The 25,961-nt window shown below is 40.1% G+C and overlaps 1 protein-coding gene across 2 annotated transcripts in view; it reads left to right on the plus strand.

Moving 5' to 3' along the window:
- ARL15 (ARF like GTPase 15) overlaps positions 1-25,961 on the plus strand; it is a 398,154-nt gene that overhangs the window by 22,009 nt on the left and 350,184 nt on the right. The window contains exon 2 of one of the 2 annotated variants that reach the window (XM_072824624.1): positions 8,209-8,265. The exons of the other annotated variant lie outside the window; for it this stretch is intronic. Within the exon in view, the coding sequence (XP_072680725.1) occupies positions 8,209-8,265 (57 nt within the window). The remainder of the gene's footprint in view (positions 1-8,208; positions 8,266-25,961) is intronic. 2 annotated transcript variants of the gene reach the window in all.

Consider the following 25,961-nt stretch of genomic DNA (forward strand, 5'->3'; position numbering starts at 1 on the left):
GGTTAGTAGTAGTCTTTTCTCACTGGTAACTGAGGACCAGTTACTAAAGCTGGGAGCACAGAAGTTTTCTAAGATTGTGCTCTGAATTATTTGAACACAGATTTGTCTAAACTCTAAAGCTCATACTTTGCTTATTTCTCTTACCACAGTCAGAAAAACGAAAAATCCAGATGGTCTAATTCATAAACCAGTAAGCTTTTTGACTCTTTAAATGGTTGGACCACATTCTCCTGTAACTAGTGTTTCTGGGCAGTACAGTTATTTTCATATGGAGGTCTTGATTTAGTGTAAAAGGGCTTGCCCACTTGGATCTTTTCAGGACTTGAAATACATTGACAATATAAGCATCATGTTATGTCCAGGTAGAGGCTTAAAATAGTTCAAAGACAGAATCCCTGACAACAGAAGGGCAGTGCTAAAAGGTCGTATTCAATTACATCCAAGAAAGAATGGGAGAGAGGGAATGGAGGATAAATGTACGTGTTTAAAATAGAATTTTTCTTATGATTCTAACAATATTCCTTCCTAAGTGTCTAGTTGGGGATTGCATTGTCACCTGGATGCCTGTCATTATAAAATGTTGGTACTGAACATTAAAATGTTGTGGCAATCGACTAGTAGAATTTAACATAATGTAGACTAGAACCTGTTTTTATATAGTTGGAAATTGCCTGGCCGAAGAGCAGTATGGGATCTGGCTGAAATGAATGATTTTTGGTTTTTGTTTTTGTTTTTTTGCCTCTGGTGCTGGGTCTGGGGGGTGGGGCATGCTGGGAGCTAAGCCCTCTGGCTTCAGAACATTTCTTCCTTTGGAGAATCTTGAGTTAGTACCCTGGGTGACTGTGTTTGCAATGAGAAGTCATAGTCCTGGAATGTGAAGCAGGATCCAGGGATCCTTAGAAACTGATGGCAGAGCACATCTCCTGAGGCCTCCCAGGTCTGGGGCCCCTGAGTGCAGATGCGTAGAGGAATTTGTGTGCCTGGAGCACAGTAGACACTCAATTTAAAAATAAGCAAACACAAATTTGGAGCTTACTAGGTTTCCTTCTAGAACTCCTTTAATCCCCCTACCTTCGAAGTACTTTGAAGTACTTAGTACTATTATCCTCTCTTCACGAATGGCAAATTAAGATACAGAGTGGTTAAGTAAGTTACCCAGAGTCCCACAAACAGTAACTTGTATGGCTGGGATTTGATTCCAAGAAGCCTGACCCCCAAATCTATACTCTTAATGGCTCTCTGAACTGCTTCTTAATAAGTGTCTGTGAACTATTGAATAGAGTGTCTGATGCTGTGACTTTTCATGGTAGAGTACCATGTCTGCCTACAGCAGGGATTTTTGAAGCAAAGCTGTTGAAAACTTTTCTGCCTTCCCTTACTTTGTCTGTAATATTGTTAGAATTACTATATCTGCTCTCAAAAAGGGTAGTACCCCAAGTCCACTCTCCCTTGCACATTCTGCTCTTACCTTTCTTCATAGCACTTGCCCTCTAACTTAATTTTTTTTTCTTAAAGATTTGAGGAGAACAGCAAGCAGGGGGCGGGGCAGAGGGAGAGGGGGAGAGCGTCTCAAACAGACTCCATGCTGAGCACGGAGCCCAACACATGGCTCCATCCCACGACACCAGGATCATGACCTGAGCCAAATTGAGAGTTGGACGCTCAACTGCCTGCACCACTCAGGCGCCCACTAACTTGCTTGGTTTTGCCTGAATGGGCACTGGGGTGTAAACCCTGTGAGAAGCAGGGGCTCTATGCATTGCTTTAGTCTCCAGCCCAAGAGGACACTGCCGGGCACAGAGCAGGTGCTCGTTACAAATACATATCTATTTAATGAAGATTATTAATGCCACATACACTGCCTTCAACTTGGCCATATAAAATCCTTGCGCCTTTCAAAAGGATGACTGTATTACCATGCTGCAGCAGTGAAACATCCCAGGGACAGGTGGAGAGCTGAAATATTAAGGCTGAGCTCTTCAAGTTGTCACTGCATGTGGACAGTTCTTTTGCTTAAAGGTAATGAGAGACTTTTTACCACCGTACAAAAATACACTGCGGGTCTCCCCAGAATCCTCTGTGCTCTTAGAAATCCATTCCACTCCCTACAAATCAGAATTTGGCAGGACTCTACCATGGGCAAGGGGCTGGTGCCTTTATTCAGTTTCTGGTGGTCATGCACCTTTTCCCTAGGTTCTGGGAGTAGGAGCCTTTCTGTCTAGATAGGCTAGAGGGTCGTGGAGATTTGTCCAGAGCGTTTTGTGGTTGGTAAGTGATACTGCATCAGCTTTTAAAAATTGGCTTTGGTAGAGTATTTGAGCCATAGAATACTTATGAATATACTATTCCCTTTGACTTCATTTGCATTCATTTGTTCTTAATAATTGAGTGTGGGCTCCCAAGTCCAAAAGATTTGGGTTTCCAAATCCTAGGTCTGTTATATAACTAACAGCTGTGGTTTCCCTCTCTGCCTTGAGGAAAACACTAGTGTAAAGTGGTATGCATCACACTTCCATCTGAAGGGACTCTCCTTGTTGAGATGACACGGTCTCAGCAGTCTCAACAACTTATCTGTTGGGTTTGGAATTGCTTGGAAAGTAGTGACTTTGACAGGGGAGATGTGTATTTTTTTCCCTCAGGTAAGTCTGGGAGGTGTTAGGGCCTTACAGTGCTGCTGCTCAGCGTGTGGACTTGAAACTCATAGTTCAAAGTGCTGCCAGAGCTCCTGCCATCACTTCTGCATTCCAGGCTTCAGGATAGAGAAAGTGTGGAAGAGTGAGCCTCCCTTTGGAAGACTTCAGACTTTCTGAAGATCTCATTGACCAGAACCTGGTCACATTGTTATGTATAGTTGCAAAAGAAACTGAAGAATACATGACTTTTTCACTCAGAAACAGTCTTCTCTGTAGCTCTCTTCAGTTACTCTTCACATATTTGTATCTCTACTTCTTGAGATTACTGACAGAGTTAATCTCTTCTGCTCTGTAGATCTCTTTTCTGTGTAGTTTTTTATGCATACTTTTGGCTTCCTCATGAATGTAGGTCACTGTGTTTCTTCATGAAGCTACTTAATAGCTTTGCTTTTCATATTCTGTCAGCTTCACTTCCCTCTGCTAACTGCTTCATCTTCTTGGTATTTTTCCACTTAAATTTTGGAGAGCAAGAATGATTGGCCTCGCCTAGCTCTCCCTGCTGGGCCACACCGTGGTGGTTGGCCACCTTAATGATGGCCAGCCTTGTAGTTTAATAAGCTGTGGCAATCTTGGTTGTGAGCATTTTCAGCTGCAGGGTGTAGAGTCTGTAGAAGAGCAGACTTCATAATGTGACAGTCTGTGCGATCCTCAACAAATGAAACTTCCTTTGACACAGGGAGTTAGAGATAAAAGCTTAAAAGGAGGCTTTGTATATTAATATGAATTGTAGACAGAATGTAGACAGTGAGTACCAATAACAGATTGAGAAGTGATTATTTGAAAATAGGATGTTTAGGCCTATACCAATAGCCCACGGATCCTTGCACGTCCTGTGCTGGTGCATGATTTTTACTCATGTCCCTTCCACCTGCGATGACCTTCTGTACTTCCTTTCACCTAGCTAATTCCTGATCTTTTATAAATCTACTAGAAAGTCTTCATTGGGTTCAGTCTCCCACTGTGTTTCCCTAAAACCCTTTGTACAAAACCGTTATTATGCTGAACACCTTTATATTGCCATTGTCTGTTGCAAGTATGTTAAATTACTCCCTCCTGCATTAGGAAACCATTGATGTCAGGGCTTGGGCTCATTTATCTTTGTATACTCGCCTAACAAAGCCTGTCACATTGATGATGCTCAGCACGGGTTTTGTTTTTTGTTTTTGTTTTGGGTTGAATTTAACCCCATTGTCTTGTAAAAACTGAAGGAATAAACTCCCCAAGGTAAGTGGTATTAATTTTTAATCTGATAAATCAGAAGCACATTTTGTTCCTTCTTCTCATACTTCTTATTTAGAATTTTCAGAAAGAGAACTGTTTTTCAATATTAAGCCAAAATCTGCTTTTGTGAGACTATTACCTGTGACCTTCAGTGCTGTTTGCAAAAGATTAGCCAAACCATTGCTGTGATGAAATCCATAAATTTTGATAGGACAATTTATGCTTGTGTTGGGTTATTTCTGGTACATGACTTTGCAAATCTGAGGTTATTTCTTCTAGTTAGCTTTTCAAATTTTTGTGCTTGAATTTCACAGAAAGATCATGCATGATTTTTCTTTTTCTTTTTCTTTTTCTTTTTCTTTTTCTTTTTCTTTTTCTTTTTTTCTTTTTCTTTTATTCTTTTTCTAGCTGGTGAAGGCAGTGTTTCCTTTTTTTACTAGTTGAACTACTGTATTCCATGGTCAGACAGGTGTGGTGATCGCTTGGAACATGTAGGTGCTCTTGGGATGGTGGTGGCATTTTTACAACTAAAAACCTTGAAGAAAATGTTGAGAGGCCAATTTTGTTAGCTTTGCTTTAGATGCAAATGCTTCTTTCTGGGTTCCTGATCACCCTCTTCTTTTTTTTTTTTTTTTCCCCTCTAGATAGAAGAAACTGTAAGAAATGGTGAGGAATAAAATCCTGTACATTTTGTAAACAGAATTTCATTTTATTTTATAAATATTCATGACTTTTTAAAAAAAAGTTATTTCCTATTTGGGGAAAGTAACTTTTAGAGCATACGGAGGGAGATGTGAAATAATTCACTGTGGATGTTTTCAGTGACAACACTCCCAGAAGGAAATGCTGAGTTCTGAAGCAAGTGGCATTCCCAGGGTTTGTTTCTGTCAGTCTGGAGCAGTGACTCAAAGCATCGGGATTGACATGACCTTTACTGGGGGAGGATTCTAGCCACTTGGCAGTTTGACGCTCCCATGCACCATGGAATGCACTAGAATGGGTCTTCTCTGTCCACAGTTCCCCAAATGTTGCATCTTTGCCTCCAGCACATTTGTTTTGGGATGCTGTCAAGAGAACCTGCTAGATGTTAGCTTTCTTTGGCAAGAGATGAGCCAGGTGTGGGCCTCTTTCGAAGGGGTTTTAGCTGCTGTCACACCTCCTTTCTTGTTGTTCCAGTTCTGAATGTTACTCCTAGTACTCTACAGAGTTGGCTTGGCTAGATTAACCTCTTACTCTCCTCACATGCAGAATAAGAGGAGAAAATAAGGAGACGTGACCATCTTTACATTAGGATGGGTCATATAACACACCAAACTATTAAAATAGCTTTTAGAAGAAGAGAAATTGTGTTTTTACACCCTCTGGAGATGAAATTTGTTATACCTTGAAATCCTTTATGGACTGTTATGGTAAATAACATTTTCTGTCATCTTGTTGAAGATTTTTTTTTTCTCCTTTATTTTCATGCTCACCTTTGAAATTTCTTAGGGAAAACAACAGTAAACTGTAAGTAAACTTATTTCAAATTGAGTATTCTTTTTCTTGATTACACATGTTATTCTATCGACCTAATATCTTAACAGATCTTAACCAATCTATGACTTGCTTTTGACAGAATATCTTTTTTATACTTCTGTTGAGATAGCAAAGAGAGATTGTTCTGAAGGTTGTTTGTGAATAACATTCTTGAGTTCTTAGGCAAGTCTACATGTAGATTTATGAATGCTGATTTAGAGGCTACTGGGTCAGATTTTATCTGGGGTAGAGCTTCATTCTTTAATTGGAAATAATTACTCCTTTTTCATTCCATGCTATGCAGTATCCCATGGGTTTACCATTAAAATGAGTTCTTACAAATAGAGCATCTGTACAGGGAAAGAATATGATCTAGTCATTTTAAGTATACTACTGGTTCTTACACCATGGCCAAAGGAAGTTTGGTTAGGCTTTTAAACCCTTTTTATCTGATTCCCTCTAATGAGAGGAGAGATGCCATTCATGGTGTTGAAAGCAGCTAGAGCTGGATGGTGGTCCTGCTACTTGGTCTGAGGTGGGATGCTCAGCGATGAGGAAGTATTGGTAATGGTTAGAGGGAATGAGGTAATAAGGCTACTCAGAGGAAAACACAGTACATTTAGGATTTTCAGGGTAATGATTTTGGCAATCCCAATAACAGTACTTTTATGTTTTGGGAATGTGAAAAGGTGGGAGTGGAAAGTAGGTTTTTTAAGTAATGACAGATGTCTCCCCTTTTGAAAAGTAAAGCTCTTGAAGAGTCACTCTCTAATGACAAATGCTAGGACTCCTTTATGTCATTGGGGACATCTACTTCTTAAAAATATTGCTCTGTAGGCAGTTAGGAAGTTGAGATATACACCAGTCTATAAACAAGTTCAAGGTTGATCTCTATTTCATGCACAGGGTGTGGAGGTGGATCGTGTGGCAGCTCCACTGTCATTTTGTCCCCAGGCTCACTCATGCTTGGGTTCCACTTCATGTGCCTGTTATCTCTGGGGGCCCTCATGCTCTGAGGTAGTTGCTGGAGCTACAGTAAGTCTCACAGACCTATGTAACAAAGTGTGATTCTACAGAGTGGAAAAAGAGCTGAGAAAGGCAGGAGAGCCAAAGGGTCCCTCTTAGAGTCTGTTCCCTTTGTGCATCCTTTCCTTACATCTTGTTACGGAGAACTTACACGACCATCCCTAGCTCAAGGTATGGCTGGGATATATACTTTTTTTTTATTCCAGGGAACATAAAATAAATAAGTTAATTGTCATTTGGGGAAAAAACCTTTTCAGCTGAGGGTTGTTAAATCAATTTGTACAAAGTACAAATTGGTGTGACTTTCCAAGGTGGAACGGAGGAATGAATGTGGGACAAGGGGTAATGAGCAATTCTCTCTCAGCTCTGAGGGGGCCTGTAGCATTGCCCTGGGGTCTTTTCAGTAATGCATTTCATTCAAAATAAAGAAACCTAGTAGTGTTGATTCCTTAATGAAACATTCCCCAAGATGAAATCATCAGCCACTTTTTTGAACAATGGCACCAGTGAATGGAACTTTCTGAAAGTTTAGATTAAGTTTAAGAACTTTACCCAACAAATTATCTTCTGAGCTTGATTTTTTTTTTTCCATTTTTATTTTTATTTGGAGGTTCATGCATACAGCCTTTGGCTTTCAGCCTCGTCTGTACCAAAGTTCTTTAATCATACAGAGTTTAGTTTCTTACGGATATCTGAAGAGTCAGACTTTTGCAAAATCAATCTGCTAGGGCTTCTTGACCTTCAGAAGGAATACATCTTTAAGAGCATTTTGGCTACCATGGGAATCCGGGATCCTGTATCTCTGCTTCCTCTGCACAACAGATTACAATCACGATTGTGACTTGTGGCATTCTAAGCTCATGCGGAAGCTCTTACTTGATAATAAACCATGAAAACAATGTCAAACTGTATAAAGTTAGGTTTATTTTGACTCTATACCAATTTAATATGCAAAAAAAAATACTTTTCCAGTTAAAATAAATCCATACACGTTTGGTCTGCATGGTTTTTCAAGTGGGCACGAGTTTTAGGAATCTGAAGTTGATTGGGTAGAAGTGAAAAAAAGGAATGCTGCGTGGAGCATTCAGAGACTGAAACCTCCATCTCCTCTAAATGCAGCCCATTCAAAATGTTCAATATTTAACAAGGAGGGTTTCCTTTCTATACAGGATTTTTTTTTTTTTTAAGAGGAGGTTCCAGCAGAGGGAGAGGGTGAGAAATTCTCAAGCAGGCTCCACACCCAGCATAGAACCGATGTGAGGCTCGATCTCACAACACTGAGATCATGACCTGAGCCAAAATTAAGAGTCGGACTCTTAACTGAGCCATCCAATCCCCTACAAAGTTACTTTTCTGTAAGGACTCTAGACCTATATGATCTAGTAAGAATTAAATTAAATAAATGCTTATAAAACTTCTAGCAAAGAATTAAAAATTGGATATTTGAGCAGAATTGAAATTAAGCCATTATAACAAATCCCATTTCTTAATGGTATTGAATTGTTACTGCCTATTGAAGGATCTGCTTTATAGTCTCATGATAAAACACTATGCCACACAGTCTACTATTCAGGTCTGACTTGAGCTGGCCTAAAAAGAGCAGACAGGAGGGGAAAAAAATTCAGCTATTTGCTCATAAAGCAGATGTCAGAGTATAGCAGATTTTCTTTAAAGAGGGAAGCAAGTCAAGGGGGGAGAAGTCAGTTCTGTGGGACAAACATTTAGTTGTAATTTCTTATTCTTAATCTCGTAGAGAATGTCTGAATGTATCCAGACCTCATTTGCTGTTTGTAGAATTGGCATTCACACGGTAAGCAACGTGTATTTTTGCAGTACCAAATGTCATGAAAATATAAATGAAGAACTGAGTGTTGGAGAGCATGTGGAGCAACGGGACTTGACTTGTCCTCCATTGCTGGTGGGAGTGTAGATTTCTATAACCATTTTGAAAAATAATTAAGTTGAATGCCAGTATATTCTGTGACACGGGCAAATCTCCCAAGTATATATCTCAGAGAAATTATTCCATAATTATAAGACGACATATGCAGGGACTGTCCCTGGGAAATATATTCATAACAACACAGTATTACAAATGTCCATCAGTAATAGACTGGATTAATTGTGGAGTTCTAATTTCCTAGTATGTTATACAGCCACAGAAAGAGATAATCTAAAAATTGTACATGAACTGCAGCTATATAATTGACAGTGAAGACATTTTACAAGCGTGATTTTGAATGAAAAAAAAAAAAAAGCCACAGGAAAATACATGCAGTTTGATCTCATTTCTACAAAGTTCAGAAATGTAAAACTAAGCAACATGTTGTAGGACTACATATATTGATAGATACACCATAAAGATAAGCAAAATTTCAGATGTTACCTTTTAGGGTAGTAGTACTCAGCAGTGAGTGATTTTTGCCCTCCAGGGGATACATGGTATTGGCTGGAGACCTTTTGGTTGTCACAACTGAGCTGGGGGTGGGTGGAGTTGGGAGTTGGGGGGTGGTGGCAGTGGTATGCCACTGGCATCTAGTAGGTTGAGGCTAGGGGTATTGCTAACCATCCAGCTATATACTGGTTAAGCACATAAGAATCTGGCCCAACATGCTGATAGTGTTGAGATTGAGAAACTCTACACTGGGAGATTGGAAGGAAGGGGGAAAAGGCTTTAAAAGCTTCAGTAATAGTCTACTTAACTTGAATGGCATACACATAGTGTTTGCTTTATATTTATTCTTTAAACTACATATTTCCTTTATATGCTTTTTTGTACATAGGATGTATTTTGCAGTACAAAAACAAAATCCTAACCCATGTTAGCATTTTTTTTTTTTTCACATCCATCTGTATCAGTTGACTCAAATGCCCTGAGCCAGTTTCTTAATTCAGAAATATGGGGTGGCATCTGTGTACAAGACCATGAAAAGACTTTTCTAGTCATAAGACTCAGTGACAAAAGTTTGACTTTTCCCTTTGAAGGCTTTTAGGGAGAGGGGCTTCTGAGACTGGACAGGGAATACAATGATGTTTACTTCTGAAGACCAAATTATTTCCCAAGGAAGGACTTAAAAAATGTGGTGATTTTTGTATCCCACCTTGCACAGAAGAATTCTTCATAAGTGTGCACAAAAAGTTTAAGGAAATTGTTAAACAGATAAATCAAGAATCCTGAGTAAATGGTATCACCACAGGTTGTAGGATTGAAGGCAGGGATCCTAATTTGTGCTTGCTTGTCCCGGTATCTTCCACGGTAATTTGTACAAGACTGGGACAGGAGAAGTTCTCAGTAGCTGTAGGTTCAATTACAGTCCATTAAAATGAGCAGTTTGCAGTTTTGCCTTAGTTTGAATTTAAGAAGAATCAGATTTTTAACGTATCATTTGTTTTAGCTGCTTATCTCTGCTAAATATCTTTATGTATTTTATATGTTTGTGCAAGTTGCCAGATTTCCATATATAACCTTTCCAGCCTCAAAACAAAATTGGGTGGTGTTTGTCTGCAGTTAGGTGCATAGGTAACTTGGGAGCTAGATGTGTTTACTTTATATAAAGTTACTTCTTGAGCATGATTTTTGTTTTTGAGTCCTTTAAGAAGCAGATGCCAAATTGGGATCCGCATACAAGAGACGAGTTAGGGAAATGTCTGGATGATGGGGGTGAGGGCAGGGAATGCAAGAAGGTAGAGAGCCTTTAAGACTTTAAGACTTCCCACCGAGAGTGGGAAGAAGGAAGGAAGATTGGTGGTGGTGGACCTTTAGGTGGCGAGGAGGTCCTGAGAAAGTCTTGGGGGCTGGTGGGGGCTTCCCTGAGCAAAGCTGCCTGTTGGAGGGGCCAGACTCCAGGATCTTCTGCATACCTAGGCACTGGCTGGCATTGGCCTACAGAGGTACAGCCTTCCATGGAGGACCCAAAGTTGTGGCAGCTAGAGGCTGAAAGTCATCTGTGCTTCTCTAGATGAGAGATCTGAGCATAGCCACCCCAGGGAGTCAACACAATATGGTATTTACAACTGGAACCTATGAATCCTGGCCCTGTTGATGTCAGACATTCTTCAGTTTTTCTTGCATGCCTAGCGCTTAGCCTGGGCCAGGGACCAAGCAGGTGTTTAGTCCCTACTTATTTAATAAAGAAGCTGTGGCTGTAGACGAATTCTAAGGTTGATAAAAATTGTCCCTCAAAGGAGAGTGCTACAGACTGAAATGGTCCCCTCCTCCATTTCTTATGTTGAAGCTCTAACACTCAGCTTGATGGTATTGGGAGATGGGGCCTTTGGGAGATCATTAGGTTTAGATCTAGTCTTGAGGGTGTGGCCCTCATGATGGGATTAGCCCTTAGAAAAGATCATAGTTTGCACTCTTTCTGGGCTATATGCACACACAAGAAGGTGGCCTTCTAGAAGCCAGGAAAATAACTCTTGCCAGAACTGGACCATGCTGGTGCACTGATCTGACTTATAGCTGAAGGAAGACCTAAATTTTAAGTCACCCATTCTACAGTATTTCATTATGGCAGCCTAAGCAGACTAAAACAAGGAGGGGGAAAAACTTGAATTGTAAATAATATAAACCTGAAATCTTCTTGGTACCTGTTGGAAATAAATTATAAATTTTTAAAGAAATTAAAGATCATGGCTGAGTTTATGGGATGAGAAATGGTGTTAGGGGACTTATTTCTGCATATTTCTAACATTGCCAAAAAGCAGCTGATTAAGTCCTTAAAAAATAAGGAAAGAAAAGTCGTAGTTTTTATATATTAGGAATCCATAATGTGAACAAGACAGAAATGGACTATATACAGGACAGATATGCTGCAAACTCCCAAGGTAAAAATATATCATATTCATGTGAATGCATACTGAATCTTAGGCATTAAAAAGTGTAATAAAAATCATTACTGAGATGACAAAAGGTGTTCTACGCATGCCATCCAGTGTTCAGCAACATTTGGAATAGATAGAGCTTTCTTTAGGAATCAAAGGGAAATGCTTATTTAGAGTGCCCTAAATCAGGAGACTGAAGAAAATAAATCTTATGTTGGTTGTCTAGGCAGGAAACTTAAGCCACAGGTGGAAGAACTTAAACTTTCTCAGTTATAATGGCTACCCAACCCCAGAACAAATTGAAACAGTGAAGCAGAAAAGTCTTTCAAACCAAGCCTCTGCTTGGAGGGGCTAGCTTTTCTTTCCCATGCAGGGCAGCACAGGAGATAATGTGTATTCTCTTGAATGTGATATCCTGATGTATTACAAAGAAGTAATTTAGTTTTTGAAACAAAAGGAGTCCTGTTACATGGATCTAGACTATTTTGGGTATTAGACAACATTCACTGGGTTTTGGTCAGGAGGAAGGAGGGGAAGTAAGTGCAGGCCCGGAGTTGACATTACAATTGTGAGTCTATGATTTTGTGAAATCCTGGCAGTGGAAACAGGCCATACTTGAGAATGATTTTTGAAACGAACCTTCTGCAGTCACTTGTAGATTAACTGTGGGCTAAAGGGCATAGTAGGGCTTAGTTTAGGACTTCCCTTTGGAATATCAGGATGAGTGCCCTCCTGGGAAACTACAGCTCTAGGGACTTCTGAGCTGGGAACTGTGACTGTCATAGCAGCATAGCAGCTGGTGGTAGCCAGAAGCAGGATAGAGTGGTAATCTCAGCATGCAGCCACCTTTCTGTTGGAGTGTGAACCCCTTTGATTAAAACTAAGTGAAGGGGCCTGAAGGGAATGAATGACGCCAAGTTAGTTATTCAGCCCCTAGGATGGTACCAGCTATAGCACACGACCCCACTGGCCTATTGTTGCTTCTCTTGTATCCAACACCTGCAGGAACTAACAATCAATGTAGTGATGACCTACATTGATCTGACCTAAAGAATACCAGTAACATAACCTGCATGGTTAGCGCTTTTGCTTAGTAACAGAGCTCTAAAAACTCTAAATTTGTCTGACTTTGCGGAAAGTGCCAAATACTGTTATTTCACTAACAAACATTCTTTAGAACAATAACAGTTCGTAAAAATGGGATCCAGATTCATCCTGAGATGGATTCATTCAGTAATGGGGTAGGGGTTACCATCTTATTTAGCTAGGACACTTGCTTGCACCTGCCACATGGCTAATATTCAACTTATGTGACATTTCCCCCCCAGGAGGGGATAGGGAGAGCTACTTTTGCTAGTACAGTAGAATGAGAGAATAATTGCATATTAATACTACTAACACTGAGTATTTTATTTAAATTCAAGTTAACGTACAGTGTATTATTAGTTTCAGAGGTAGAATTTAGTGATTCATCAGTTACATAAAACACCCAGTGCTCATTACATCAAGTGCCCTCCCTAATGCCCATCGCCTATTTATACCCCACTCCCACCAATTCTCATTTTCTGAAACTGCTTATTTCCATCTGGCTTTTTAAAGGTCTGAACAAATCCTACCCTAAACTTTGATTGAGTTCTTATAATGTACAGTACCACATATAAGGATCCTGCATTGTTCCTTTTGCTGCTGAAACCAATTACTATGAATCTGGTGGCTTGAAAGAACATAAATTCTATTATTGTTTTGGAAGTCAGAAGTCTGAAGTGTAGGTTTCACTGGGCTGAAATTAAGATGTTGGCAGGGCTGTGTTCTTTACCCAGGCTCTAGAAGAGCATCTGATCATCGGCTCTTTGGGCTGCTGGTGGTTGCCTGTATCCCTTGGCTCATGGTTCCCTTCTAGCACTGACAGCATGCCAACTGCTACTTCAGTGGTCACATCTATTTTTGCCATCACAGATCCTTCTTGGACACCTCTAACTCTCCAGTCTCCCTCTATGTAAGGATCCTTAGTGATTAAATTGGGTTCATGTGGATAATCCAGGCTAAACTTCCCATCTCAAGATCCTTGATTGAGTCACATTTGCAAAGGGCTCTGTTGCCATGAAAGGTAACATATGAATGGGTTTTGGACACTGGCACATGGCCATCCTGTGGAGGGGAAGGAAAGCCTTCTCTCTCCCACGGAAACCAAAGAGAAAAGTCTAGAGCGCTCGGTACAACTGCTCATTGTTTCTAGAGGGGAAAAAAAATCAAGGTAGGCAAGTCCTGGTGCTGGCTTTAGGATGTCACCATCATGTACAACACCAAAGTTAAATATTTGTCAGATGGACTGAAAGTAATATATGTGGGATCTTCAAATATTGACTCTAGCAACAAATTCAGGAGCACGTTGAATATGTGACCATGTGGAGAGAACTGGTGTTGACCTGTTGTGCAGAAAACTCCAGCCTAAACATTTGTTGTGAACGGTGTGGGATGCAGTGATGGGTGCAATTATGATAAATGAAAAGCTCCAAGATAAAATGAGGCATCCCTTAAGTGAAGAAACTCAGCATAATTGTAGACGATAATGGAACAGTGGCTAATGAAGATACTGGTTTGTCTACTTTAATAAAGATCAAAGTAACTGTGACTCGAACAGTAAGTTTTTATTTCATGTAAAAATCTAAGCTGGTAGTCAGTTTGGAGGCTAGCCTTTTGCTGCATGAATCCATTAGAGACTCAGACTCCTCTTTGTGCTGCCACTGGCCAGGTTCTTCTGCTCAAGCACCAGCTGAAGACGGCTCACCACTCCTGCATCTTTCTTAGTCTCTGGGAAAAAAGAAGTAGAGGACAAGCAGTTCCCTTTATGGGCATGACCTTGGGAGTTCCTTGCATCACTTACCCTCACCTCCCAAGTATGGGAACTTGAGTCACATGCCTACATCACTACAGAGGAGGCTTGGAAATGGGGCTTCTAGTAAGGATGGAAGACTCTAGGGATTCTGTTCCTAAAGGGAAAGAAAATGGACATGGGGGACAACTTGCAGTCTTTTTTTAGGAGGAAATGAGCTAAGACAGACTAATGGCTGGAGCATAGACCAGTGCAGTGTACCTTCAGGAAAGTTGCCTGTAACCATTGTCCACATACACATTGAGCACACAGTGTGGCAATGAGAATGATTTTGTGTCTTTGTGATGAGTCTAGTTTCTGGTTGGATCAATAATTGAGACTTTTTGGGCCAAGACTTAATCTAATGTTTTATTTATAAAAGTCAACATAGGTGTTTTTGTCCAGACACCTGTGCACGTTTCATGAGCATTGTTCTGGGCAATTTTATTTTGAAGGGTGTAAGTGGGGGGTTATATGCTTTAAAACCTAGGAAAGGGATCCCTGGGTGGCGCAGTGGTTTAGCGCCTGCCTTTGGCCCAGGGCGCGATCCTGGAGACCCGGGATCGAGTCCCACGTCGGGCTCCCGGTGCATGGAGCCTGCTTCTCCCTCTGCCTGTGTCTCTGCCTCTCTCTCTCTCTGTGACTATCATACATTAAAAAAAAAAACAAAAAAAAAAAACAAAAAAACTAGGAAATGAGGGCTAGGATTGTTTTCTTCAATAAAGTAATATTTTCAAGTAAAGTAGGAGTCTCTGGCTAATGTTGCTGGCTTTCCAGGTGGGGAATTTAAAGTTTTACATTTAATGAACCTGTGGAGAGCCACAAATATCCATCCTAAAGTCTGTTTATAGAGAAAGAGTTACACCATGGAATGTTTGAGATGGACAGGACAGACCTTAAATTCTTTTTAAACATCTTTTGCAATTAGAGCCCAGATTAGAGCAAGATAAAATCTGTTTGGGTTAGGTGTTTTATTTTGGGGAATGAAGAATGCATTTTTTCCCTCCTCTCAAGATGGGGACTAGTTTGCTGCAGACCTGAAAGACTCAAGCATAACTCCATTGAAGTGGTCCTTCCCATTGAGTCTGACCCAGACTGAACCCACTCCACCTCTGAAACCCCCCAAGGCCTGAGCTTCCTTCCTTCTTCAGTGACTGGCACAACAGCCCATCCAGTTGCCTTTCCGGGTGCTGTACCTATACCACCTGTAGCTCTATGCTTCCTTCCTGTCATCTCAGGTCCCAGTTTCTAACCTCTCCTCTCTGCTGCTATTCCCTGGCTTCTAGCACCAGCGCTTATTGCCTGGAAAACCCTAACAGCAGCCCCTAGCTGGGCTTCCCTTTCCAGTCTTGCCCGCGTCTTCGTCTCTTTCTCCACTTTGTACCACAGCAGAGTGGTGCGGTGCAGTATGCATCTTCATGGTCTATGAAATGCAGATGTGCTTATGTGGAGAAACTTCTCTGTTGGCTTCCTTTGGTTCTAAAGGGAAAGCCCAGGATCTTTTGTTTAGAAGGGGCCCTGTGGTAGCTGGCCCTACTATCCATGTAGCCTTCTCTCTACCTCCTCTTCCACCTCAGCATTCTGTATCGCGGGCACAGTCCTCTACTCTCAGCCCCTGGTCTGTTTTTAACTTCCAGCACTCTGTGCATGCTAGCCTCCCGGAATGAGGGGCTATATGTCACCTCTTCCGGGAAGCCCTACATGACCTCAACACCTGGGTTAAGTGCTCTTCCTAGGTGTTCCCTGTCTTTGTACCCTGGAACCTTTTCCCAGCCAAGGTGCTTGTGTCTCTCTGCTTTGAGTTACTCTTATGTTTTCTCTAGCTCTAAGCTCTGTGAGGGCAGTGACTGTTACTGTTTCTTTGTTCCCTGACACCACCACCACCACCATCACCATCACCACCCTTCACCCCATCCGATGGCTCTTTACCTTCCATATCGCCACTGACATTTACTGAACACGTACAAAGTGTGCCAAGGCCTTGATAGCTTAACTCCTTTAACTCCACAATCTTGCGAAGAAGGTATGGTTATCCTTTATAGTAGCAGAAATTGGGACATGGCGTGATTAAATCTTTTTCCACGTGATGAAGACAGGATTTGGAGGTAGAAATTGAACTGATTTATGCTGAGTTCTAAACCCTTAGCCTTTGTACTTTACTGCCTTCCAGATAGTAGATATTCTCTGAATTCAATTAGGAAAGCTTATCAACACTTTTTTTTTTTTTTTTTTTTTAGTTCAATGACCTTTTTGGAAAGACAAGGCTAGTTATTTTGCATAACGTTTTTTAGTTCAGATCTGTAATTGTTTGTTCGTAACTAGATGCATTTCTGGCATTTCTGGCAGAACTACTACATAAGTGACATCGTGTCCTCCGCGAAGCTCATCAAGGTGCCTGATGCCATTTTCTCCTCTTTGATGACTGATATTAAATTCATAATTAACCTAAATCTGAGGTTGATATTTTCCAGCTTTATCCAAAACTCAGACTAGATCCTATTTAGAGACTAGCCTGTAGTATCCTTTACACACATAATGCATAATCTGTATCTTTGGATGATAGCGTTATAGCATATTTTGAGGTCAGGTAAGGGACTATCTAAATTCATTATGGCTTGCTCAAGTTTTGGAAAGTTTTTAGAATTTTTTTTTATTTTTTTAGAATGTTTTAATATAGATGGAATTTTAGTATTTTCCCTTACTTAGGTTTGATAAAACCTCATTATTACATTAATAATATACAATGCATTGTATCCCTGGTGGTTCTTTCCAGTTGAAAGCAGAGTTAAGAGTTCAGCTCTCATATGTTTACTCTGTTTCACTGTAGATGGTCCTCCTCAGCTGGCTGCCTTTCAAGTCTTGGTGGTGTGAAGTAATAGCTATAACTGCAAATGTATTATCAGTAGTAGAGAAGAAATTCTAATTATATATTCTTTATTAATAAATTTACATATGAAATGTAACCTTTCTCATCTCCTGTAGATACCTTGACTTTTAAAAACAAAACAAAAAGGCAATAAAAAGTGGACTAGTTGCATGAGGATCATGCTTTACAAAGGGCCATTGTGAAAATTCTTTTGGTAATTATCAACTATAGCTGTGTGGTTGGGTGGAGAGGCTCCTTTCTTGATAAGAAACATTTAGAGTCAATGAACTTGGGAACTGAAAATGTTTTTAATTTTCCAAATTAAATGACATGGTAGCCCTTAACAAAAGTATATCTAATTGATGGAAATTTCCACACTAGGAGAGGTGCATTTTTATGTTGTCTCTTTTCACGGGTGGTTGACTTTGTTTTCTTGAGAAAGGTTTAGTGGTTAGTCCTCAGGACTAGTACTTTTCTCCTGATAGGGGGAGTAACTTGTTTTTGTCAATGATTAAATATTACTTGAGAATGCAGTCGCTATCCAGGATATGGTTTACCCACATTCATAGCTTGGTAACAAAATTGTGCTTTAGACTTTAAGCAGTGCCGGTAGATGAATATTGTGTATATAAAGGAGAATATAATTGACCCTGGTGATTGGTCTTTGCTTTGTAGAACTCAGATTTCTTTAAATACTGACTTAAAATAACACAGAAAGTGAATCTGAACAAAAGGCTTTTTTATGCATATAGCATTTTGGAGAGTCAATCTGTGTCCTCTGTGGTTCGCTGGGGGTTTTGGCTAGGGCTCTGACATGCAGTAGGTGCTCAGTCACTATTCATTAGGGTGGGTATGCAGTGGTTTGAGGTAAGGGGGAAAACTGAGTGCCTTGCCTGGACTCTGGAAGGCTCAGGCAGCTCCAGCAGAGGGACCAAGCACAGGTCTCACAGATTGTGCACTTCCATTTGGAAGGTCCACGAAGGCAGGGAGTTTTGCTGTTTTGGTCACTATTGTGTCTCTAGGACCTGGATACTGTCTGGAATGTTGCAGGTGCTCAGTTAATATTTGTGGAATGAATGACTACAGCTCCAATCAGACTATTCAAATTGGTATATAATATCTGCCCCTGGGATACAGAAGACTTTCTAAGAGTCCTGTGGGCCCTGATAGGACTAAGGAGATCTGTGTCCATCTGTGTAGATTCTTATTTCACTTGCGCTTTCACAATTACCTGGCTCTTCCAGTTAGGAGGGAAAGTCACTGCTCTCACTTTTCTAGTTTATCATGGTGCTTGGCCTTGGGTACAGAAACCTCCAAGGCACAAAACAAAGGAAAAACTCTGAGGCGTTTTCGGTGTTGGTGTTGACAAAGCAAATGGCTCAACTGTGTCCAGGATCAATTATTTTCAGTTCTTTGCTTTCAACAAAATTGGAGGGAAATGTACTCAAATTGTCAGCTGATCATTAAAAGTAACATTGATAAGTCACGATGTGATTTGTCATATAATCAGAAGGAAGTTGAAATAATTGAGTGATACCACTGTAGCAAAAATTTCTATTCCCATCTTTTTATAAGATACAAATTTTTCAGGGCTTATGTCTACATAAAATATGATATGGTTCAATATCAATTCTGAACCATATCTTATTCTAGTGATAAGTAATAATCATCTATGCTCTGTAATAAATAAAAGATAGCCCATCCATCTCATTAAGAGAAAGATTTCCAAAAAGTTGGTTTGTTTTTGTTTTTTTTTTTTTTTTTACAATAGACTTAACCAGCCTTTATTACATATTTGTTTTGAGCAGTTGTAGACCAGGAATAATTTTATGACTCAGTTCATAAGAAAATATTTTTAAATATTTAAAACCTAGGTAATTACACGAATCATTTTCAGGTAAGCATGGTAGAGTAGTAAGAGGTTTTCAAGCATAAAAATATATTAAGATTAAAATTCTTGGGACACCTGGATGGCTCAGCGGTTGAGTGCCTGCCTTCCACTCAGGGTGTGTAATCCTGGGGCCCTAGGATCGAGTCCCACATCGGGCTCCCTGTGAGGAGCCTGCTTCTCCCTCTGCCTGTGTCTCTGCCTCTCTCTCTGTGTCTTTCATGAATACATAAATAAAATCTTTAAAAAAAAATTAAAATTCTTTTGGAGACATGGAGAAGAGATGAATTCTAGAAAAGAATAAAAATGATAAAGCTGAAGAGCTTTTCTCTTTTTTTTAAAAGTTTCAGATCTCTAGTTAGAACTTTTATTCATGTAAAACATCAACCGTTTATCCATAAATGTGGATATTTACAAGTTGGAGTTTGAATAGCACTTGAAAGTTTGTGTGCCAGGAGAAATGAGTGGATGGTGTACCTTCATCTGTGACAGGAAACCCACAGAAGGAATAGTTGGGGAACACAGATGATCATGGCTTTAGGTGTAAGCTGGAGGTACCATGTTGGAAATACATTCCTGGAGTCTAAAGGCAATGTTAGAATTGGAAATTTGTAAGGTAAGAGGCTCTGTTTCTTAGGTTCACTGCACTACCCCTGTTGCTCAGAACACTGCCTGATCCACAGTAAGAGTTCAGTAATTTGTTGGATGGGTGGATATAATTTTGTAAGTCTTCCAAATAGAGAGAAATGCTGTTTTACTCTGTGGTTCCATTGGTTCATTAGGTGCCTTTCTTTGATTTCCTGTTTCCTTTCTCTGTGGGGCCGTAGGATTATGGACAATGGGCTAGGAAGCATATGTACATGCATTTTTCTTTCTTATACTCCATGACTAAAATCCTGCCTTTTCCCTTTTAGTGCTTATCTTTTACCATTGTGATTCCTTTTGGCTATCTGTGCTGTGGGGGTAGAAAAATCTTCAAACAGAATTTGCTTCCTTGTATTTCAATATTATTTAATTTTGTTTTTCAGTGACAGTGATAGGTTAATGGGGACATTTGACCTGCCATTCTTCAGCTTTATCTGTTACAGGTTCAAAATGCAAATGATTATAGTTGGGTTATCACAAAACTGCTAAAAGGATTCTTTTGTACTTTTATTTTTTTTAAATGCAAAATTCACTTCAGCCTGTGATAATGTTAAAAAAGAAAAAAAAAAGTGCTATACCATTGACCTGTAATCTTGTAATCTCTGCCTTAACATTTTCCCAACTATCATAAGCAGCAACTGGAAAACTTGATATATTGTTATCCTGCTTTCCCATTCCATTCCCATGATTTCAACCTGGATGAGAAGATAAGCCAGAAGATTTATTGCCCATTGGCCCCCTAATGCCCATTATGTTCCCGAATGTTAACTTGTTGCCAGTGCCTGGCAAAAGGAATTTAAATGCTTGTTCATTTCACTGAATTTCGTCATCTAATTTTCTGTCTAAACTTCTGATTTGAAGAGAACACAAACTGAATTGTTGTGCATGGAGGTGGGCAGAGAAAGCTAATGTAGGAATTAGACTTTTATCAGATTTAGAAGGGGAAAAATGTTCATTTTTGTGATTGCATGAAGAACACAAGAAGGGGATCTCAGCTCTGGTGGGAAAGAAAGAGCCGTATACTTTATTTTATTTATTAGAAATAAGAAAAAAATTGTCTGCTGGGTTCTGGGTTTTGTTTGTTTTTCCCGTGACCGCAAACTCTAGATATGGGATATGAAATAGGAATATAATTACAAGGAGAGAAAATAGATAACTGGAGTTTGGTCTTGTTTGTTTGTTTGTTTTTAAGGGGAGAGGAATTTCTCAGTATGAGGTCCTTAGATTGTTTAAAAGTCCCATAGAGGCAGACAGACTTATGAATTGCCAAGGCAGGTTCTGATTTCAAGCCCTGCCGTTTAGATGAATGATACTGGTCAAGGTATTTTATAATCTGGGTCTTGTTTTCTTCTGAAAATGAGTTTTTTGTTTTTTAAGATTTTATTTCTTCATGAGAGACACATAGAGAGGCAGAGACATAGGCAGAGGGAGAATCAGGCTCCCTGTGGGGAACCCAATGCGGGACTCGATCTCAGGACCCTGGGATCATGCCCTGAGCCAAAACAAAAGACAGACACTCAACCTCTGAGCCACCCAGGTGCCCCGCTTCTGAAAAGGAATTTGAATGAAATTCTTACTGGAATTATTCTCCCCCCCCCCCCCCCCCGCCACCCCCGGTTCTGCTTCTTGTGAACCTAGCTTTGGTTGTAAAGCAGCATTGAAGCCCGAAGCTTAGGTGGTGGCTTGAATCTTAGGAAAGAAGGTTGTTGAAAAGAAGCAGGAATATCCATTTGAATTTAGGATTTCATGTGGGAGATGATGATTTCGGTATGTTGTATGTTCATCTCAGAGTATTTATTCTATTGGCTTAATGATTTTGGGGGAAGGCCTAGTATTGAAAACTTGTATTATCCCAGATTAACACAAAACAGTAAGAATTTATTAAATGTATCAATTTAAATGTAGATTATCCTCTGAGACACATGTATGGGAAACTCCAGTTTGATGAGAACCCAATTTACTGGAGTCTTACTGGAATTTTTGCTTGCTCATTCCTAATGGTAAGAGCAAATGACCCCCTCCCGCCCCAGCTCCATCCAAAAGAGGGTGTGTGTGTGTGTGTGTGTGTGTGTGTTTATGTGTGTGATAGAGAGATTCAGCTCTATAACCTGTATAACCTACCTGTCCTGAACCTCAGCTTTCTGCTCTATAAAAGAGAACTAGACTAGATAGCCTCTGAGGATGTTATCAGTGCCTGTGCTGGATGATTAAAAAGATAATAAAATTCAGGCTTCTGAAGTTCTCTGGCTTTATTGCCTATTTCACTCCCAACATTTCTATAGTCAGGAAACGTCCATTTCAGTTTGAAAACTATGTATTGAATATCTATGTCAAAGTGCTAAGCTCTAGAGGTAAGAGAGCATCCTGACCATTAAGGGATCTATGGATGATTCTAGAAGACCTTTCTGAGTTGGCTTGATAAATTTGAGTATGGTGAGGCATTTTATCAGAAATCTATCTCATTAAGTCATATGGTCCAACTGAATTATGAGCCATAAATACCAAACATTAAAAACAAAATGAAGTCTATTAATGGTTGTAGTTGACAAGAAAGAAAGTGTTCTCTCCTGTAGGATATCATGGTCCATCCAGGCAATCTCCCACAAGATGGATATGGCTGGCAATGCCATGCTGCAGATGACCCGGGTAGGGCTGGGTGGCTTGCTCCTGTCAGGTCTCTAAGGAAAGTCATGTTGGAGTTACCTTCTAACCTGGCAAACACTGTTCCTCACCTGCAGACCCTCATTCCTTGCAGATGAGAATAGGGATTGCTTCTTGTGGGCTGTCTCCCTCAAGGAGATGAGGTCAGAAGCAGGAGAAGCTTATTTCTTGGGCTTATAGGGCTAAGGCCTATCCAGAGAAACACGGGGTTTACTCATTAACTAGGCTGCATTCTAAATTCTGAGCTTGAGAGGCTTGGGATTGGTGGTGTCATTAATTGATGACTCAGATTGGGACTGCAGTGAAAAGTCATGATTGTATGATTTAGGGCACATTTCCTTTTCTCTCCTGGTCTTGATATCATCATCTGTAAAACAGGGGTTTGGACTATGGCAGCTGAAAGTTTCTTCTAACTCTGATTCTGTGTCCAGAAGGATGACCCCAAGTTATTGTCAGGACCTCAGTTTGACAACCACTGGAATTTCATCCTGTTGAGATAATCCTTCACCCTAAAGACAGGAAAAAATAAGCTGTGCATTTTATAAAGAATGTTCTCAAATAAGGGTTTGAAATCAGGAGGATTTTTATTTCTTAAGTAGTAAATCAGCTTAACGAGAGCTCCGTGTTCCCTTGGTGTTCATGTCTACTTTGAGCAAGCATTGTGGTCTTTGGGTTGGGTTAATATGAATGGGACCTTTGGGACTTGAGTTTTAATTAGTTCCTGGGGTACCAAAGGTGAGAGACCAGACTCACAAGTAGCAGATAGCAGATCAGTGTTTCGAAAAGTGTGTTTGCCCAACAAAATCTTTGGATAACCTCTGGGATCTTGGCTTTCCCATTTTGCAGTGCCTCCTCTCCCACCTCCCCTTGGCTCTACGGGCTTTAGGGGTTACTGTGGCCTGCAGTCCCGATGTTTCTCAGCAGCTCTGACTTCACACAGACACTTGGGCAAAACCTGGGTTTTCCATCCCAAACCCCCTCTCCCTGCATCCTGCTTCTGATCTGGGTGGCTTCCATTGTTCCAAATCATCTTAAGCTGCCTTGGGGACTTTGGCTCAAGACAGAGTTCAGGTGCCCTGGGAAATTTGTATGTTCTGTAGCTATTCTAGGGACAGTGTGGGAATTAGATTTGGATTTAGGGTCAGCTCTTGATCCAGAACTTGCAAGGAGAGACGGTAGATGCCCTTAGAGTGTAGTTCTTCAAAGATTGGTAATTTTTTCTTTCCCCAACACTGCAATTTTCTCTTTAATTGTAAGCTGCTTCAGATCCTTTTTTTTTTTTTTTTTAAACGGGGCTAGCTGAAAATAATACATGAATTAAATAAAAACCTGATGTCCTTCTGTGCACATCCGTCTGTAGTAGGAAGACAGGTTGATTTCTGAAGTGCTTTAAGCACCAGCAGCCTGTGGTTCTGATGGTCTCGCTGACTTAGCTGGTGTCTACAAATAGTTCCCCTACCTCCACTTAAGTATGTTTTGCAAATACAAGGTGTTATTGTTATGGCAGCAAATAATGTAAGTCAATACTCCTGTGTTTATATATGGCTCTGAAAAGAAACCAACAAGAGAGAAGAAACCAACAATTGTGGTTAGAAAACAAGTACCTATCCCGGTTTTGCTGGAGGTGCTTTCTTTGTGTGGGCTTCCAAAGAGTCAGGTTTTTCCCAACAGGAAACCAGTAGCCTTTTCTCTGACAAGCAACCAGATACTTGGGTTATTTCTTACCAAAAACATTTTTTTAATTTTGGAAATAATGCATGATGATAAAAATGAATCTGCCAACTTCTGTGCTTCTTTATGTTGAACTTGGTTCCATATGGTCACCGGCTCTGACTCCTCACAACTTAGACCCAAAGCCTTGCAAGCATGATTTATTTTACAAAAAGGAATTCCTAACAGAGAATTTGGGATTTGGGCCAGTTGATCTTTCCAGCACAGGTCACAAGTCAGGGGTCCATTTGCCTATGGACAAATAGGCAATAGGTGAAGTATTGTTTCTAGACCAGTCTGCTGGGACTGGGTTTGGGGTGGGATTGCCCTAGTGGGGGGTTTGGGCAGGATAGGCAGTAATTCAGTTCTAATAGTAAACATTTATTATTATTATTATTTCCTTAAATTACGCTTCCAGATGTGAAATTGAATCTCAAGTAGATCATTTCAAGTCTTTCTTCTCCTCAATATGTATTACTAGAATCCTTCCAGAAACCTCCTTTGCACTTACACTAACTAGGTGTGAGAGTGACTACCCTCTTATATACCTCATCTCAACTCTGGATATGAAATGAAACAAAACCTTTACCACTTAAAATAGCAACATGTTGGTTTTATATAGCTTTTGAGTTAGTAGTGATTTTTATTTTGCCTTTTTTACTAGTGAATTGTTTTTCATGTTTATAGCATGATTTGTGTGCTTTAAATCCTTTCCCCTCTGTTTCTGTTACATTCTTTTTAAATGTCTACTGAAAGATAAACTGAGGCATAGTAAAATTTGAGTTTATATGAGCAAAAATCAATTTGAATCAGGAAGCACCAAAGATTTTTAGAAGAGGCGGAAGCAAAACAAGAAATAACTGGATTGGCTACGGTTTAAGTAGTTGCATTATTTGTGAAAGCCTAGTTGGCGGTTTATGATTGGTTGACCATAGTTAGGCTTTGATTTCTTAACCTTGAAGCATTTCAGGTTCAGGCTTTGGTTTGCTTTCTGCAGGCTGCTAAGGCATTAGGGCTACCTCTGTCTAATGACATTTTAAAATTAATTTAACACTTCCCCTTCCAGACATTGTAAGAGAATAAGCGCAAGAATAAGAAATGATTTGGATTTGTTTGGGGAATTATCTAAAGTAATTATATATGTATCTATATCCATAACCAGCCTTTCCTGGGAACATAAATTCCTAGAATTGAAGATTCAGGTAGCAAAAACAAGGCTACAAAGTCATGGCCTTAACTGGCACAAGGTCATGGTTAGCTTTTCTCTCCAGATTTTGACTCTAAACAGACAGGATAGAAATACATGCAGATCATAATGTGTGTGTGTGTGTGTGTGTGTGTGTGTGTGTGTATTTTGAAAGGCCAGCAAAGAGCTGGGAAGACTGGAAAGGAACTGAGCATTGCTAGTGTCTAAAATGGAAGGGCAGTTTGCTCTAATGCAGAGCAACCTGTACTAATGTTGATTGGCAAATGGTAACTTCGTATTACATTTTGTATCAACAGTTTTGTTAAGCTGTGTCACCTCCTTCCCCTTGCCACCTGCCATGTTGATCTTTTCCAGATAAAGAAAGCAAGGCCAGGCAGGCGGGGTAACTGAAGGACACACATATTCACATGTCTCCATCTTCAGGACAAAACCATTTTCCTAAGGACCTATTGTAAGGGAGGGAGAGATTTCCTTCTTCCATGCACCCCCCCCCACCCCTTCTAGTGTCTGGTTTAGGAATTAAATTGATATGAGATAGGTCAACAGGAGAAGAAAAACCCGAAGTTTTATTTGCACATAGAGGCCCAGTAATGAAACTGAACCCAAAGATAGGAGGACCAAGGCAACCAGTTTTATAAATTTTAGAGACAAATTTGTGAGGAGTTGACAAGATAATGAAAACAAGTATCTGGGAGCTATAATTAAGAATTCTGAGCAGAAAAAAAAAAAAGAATTCTGAACAGGATTTAGGCTGAGGTAATAGATTAGGGGGAAACACCCCCACAAGGTTTGTTTCTATAGCTTTCTTGACTAAAGTCTCTATCTCTGGTGAT

The sequence above is a fragment of the Canis lupus genome, chromosome 4 (genome assembly GCF_048164855.1).
Source record: "Canis lupus baileyi chromosome 4, mCanLup2.hap1, whole genome shotgun sequence".
Lineage (NCBI taxonomy): Eukaryota > Metazoa > Chordata > Mammalia > Carnivora > Canidae > Canis > Canis lupus.